Genomic DNA, 966 nt, shown 5'->3' on the forward strand with positions numbered 1-966 from the left:
CGTTGAAGATGCAATGGAGGACGAGGACTTGAAGTTTGGACCAAATGGAGGACTTGTGTTTTGCATGGAGTAAGTTTTCTTAGTAGTTTGATTAAGATAAGTAATTTTTTGTGAAGAGGTTTGATAGAGGGACCTGTAACTGCTAAGGTCTTATCGTCCCAAAATCAAAGAGAGAAGGAAGACAGGATAGGAGAAAACCAGCTGTTCCATGAACAATCATTATCCATTCAGGATAAAATCTGCCCTGGGTGGAATTGAACCTGCAACCTAGCACTTACAAGACAGATGTGCTACCCTCCAAGCTAACTAGACTGGCTTAACAGATCTGTAAATTTTCTACCTCTTCTGTTTTTTTATTTTTATTTTTTTAAGAGGTTTGACAGAGGGAACTGTAACTGCTAGGGTTTTATCATCTTGAAATCAAAGAAAAAAGGAAGACAGGATAGGAGGAAAGCCAGCGAAAATTATCCTGTCAGGATAAAATCTGCCCCGGGCAGGAATCGAACCCATGGCCTAGCACTTACAACTTACAAGGCAGACATGCCACCAACCAAGCTAACTAGGCTGGCCCTCTTCTGTTTAGATATTTAATGGAGAACACAGACTGGCTGAAAGAAGTTGTCGGTGAAGAGTTAGACGAGGATTATATCATACTCGATTGTCCCGGACAGATTGAACTGTACACACACATGAATGTTATCAAGAAATTGGTGGAGCTGCTACATGGATTGGATTTCAGGTACATACCTACTTATTTTAAGAAGCTACTTGATTTTCACAAGGCTGAGTGAACCCGATATTCTAGGTCCAGAGAAAAAAACAAGCTGGGTTTGTCCCTCCGGGAATTTTTTAGCCCGTAGTTTATTTGATCATGATTAAAGAAAATCAGTACCTATGTACCTACCTAACTTGTTTAATATTCAGTTTATTATTATTCTTCATTTGATTTTACTTTCATGTAATGAT

At 39.0% G+C, this 966-nt stretch overlaps 1 protein-coding gene across 1 annotated transcript; it reads left to right on the plus strand.

The window, feature by feature from the left end:
* Positions 1 to 6: 6 nt before the first annotated feature.
* On the plus strand, positions 7 to 739 carry LOC103522432 (GPN-loop GTPase 3-like; the record flags this gene model as incomplete). The annotated part of the gene is made up of 2 exons (XM_008487535.1): positions 7 to 69; positions 584 to 739. Coding segments are annotated over exons 1-2 (212 nt in total), but the record flags the coding sequence as incomplete, so codon positions are not given.
* Positions 740 to 966: the final 227 nt, after the last annotated feature.

Source organism: Diaphorina citri, unplaced genomic scaffold, assembly GCF_000475195.1.
Source record: "Diaphorina citri unplaced genomic scaffold, Diaci psyllid genome assembly version 1.1 scaffold8493, whole genome shotgun sequence".
NCBI classification, from domain to species: domain Eukaryota; kingdom Metazoa; phylum Arthropoda; class Insecta; order Hemiptera; family Psyllidae; genus Diaphorina; species Diaphorina citri.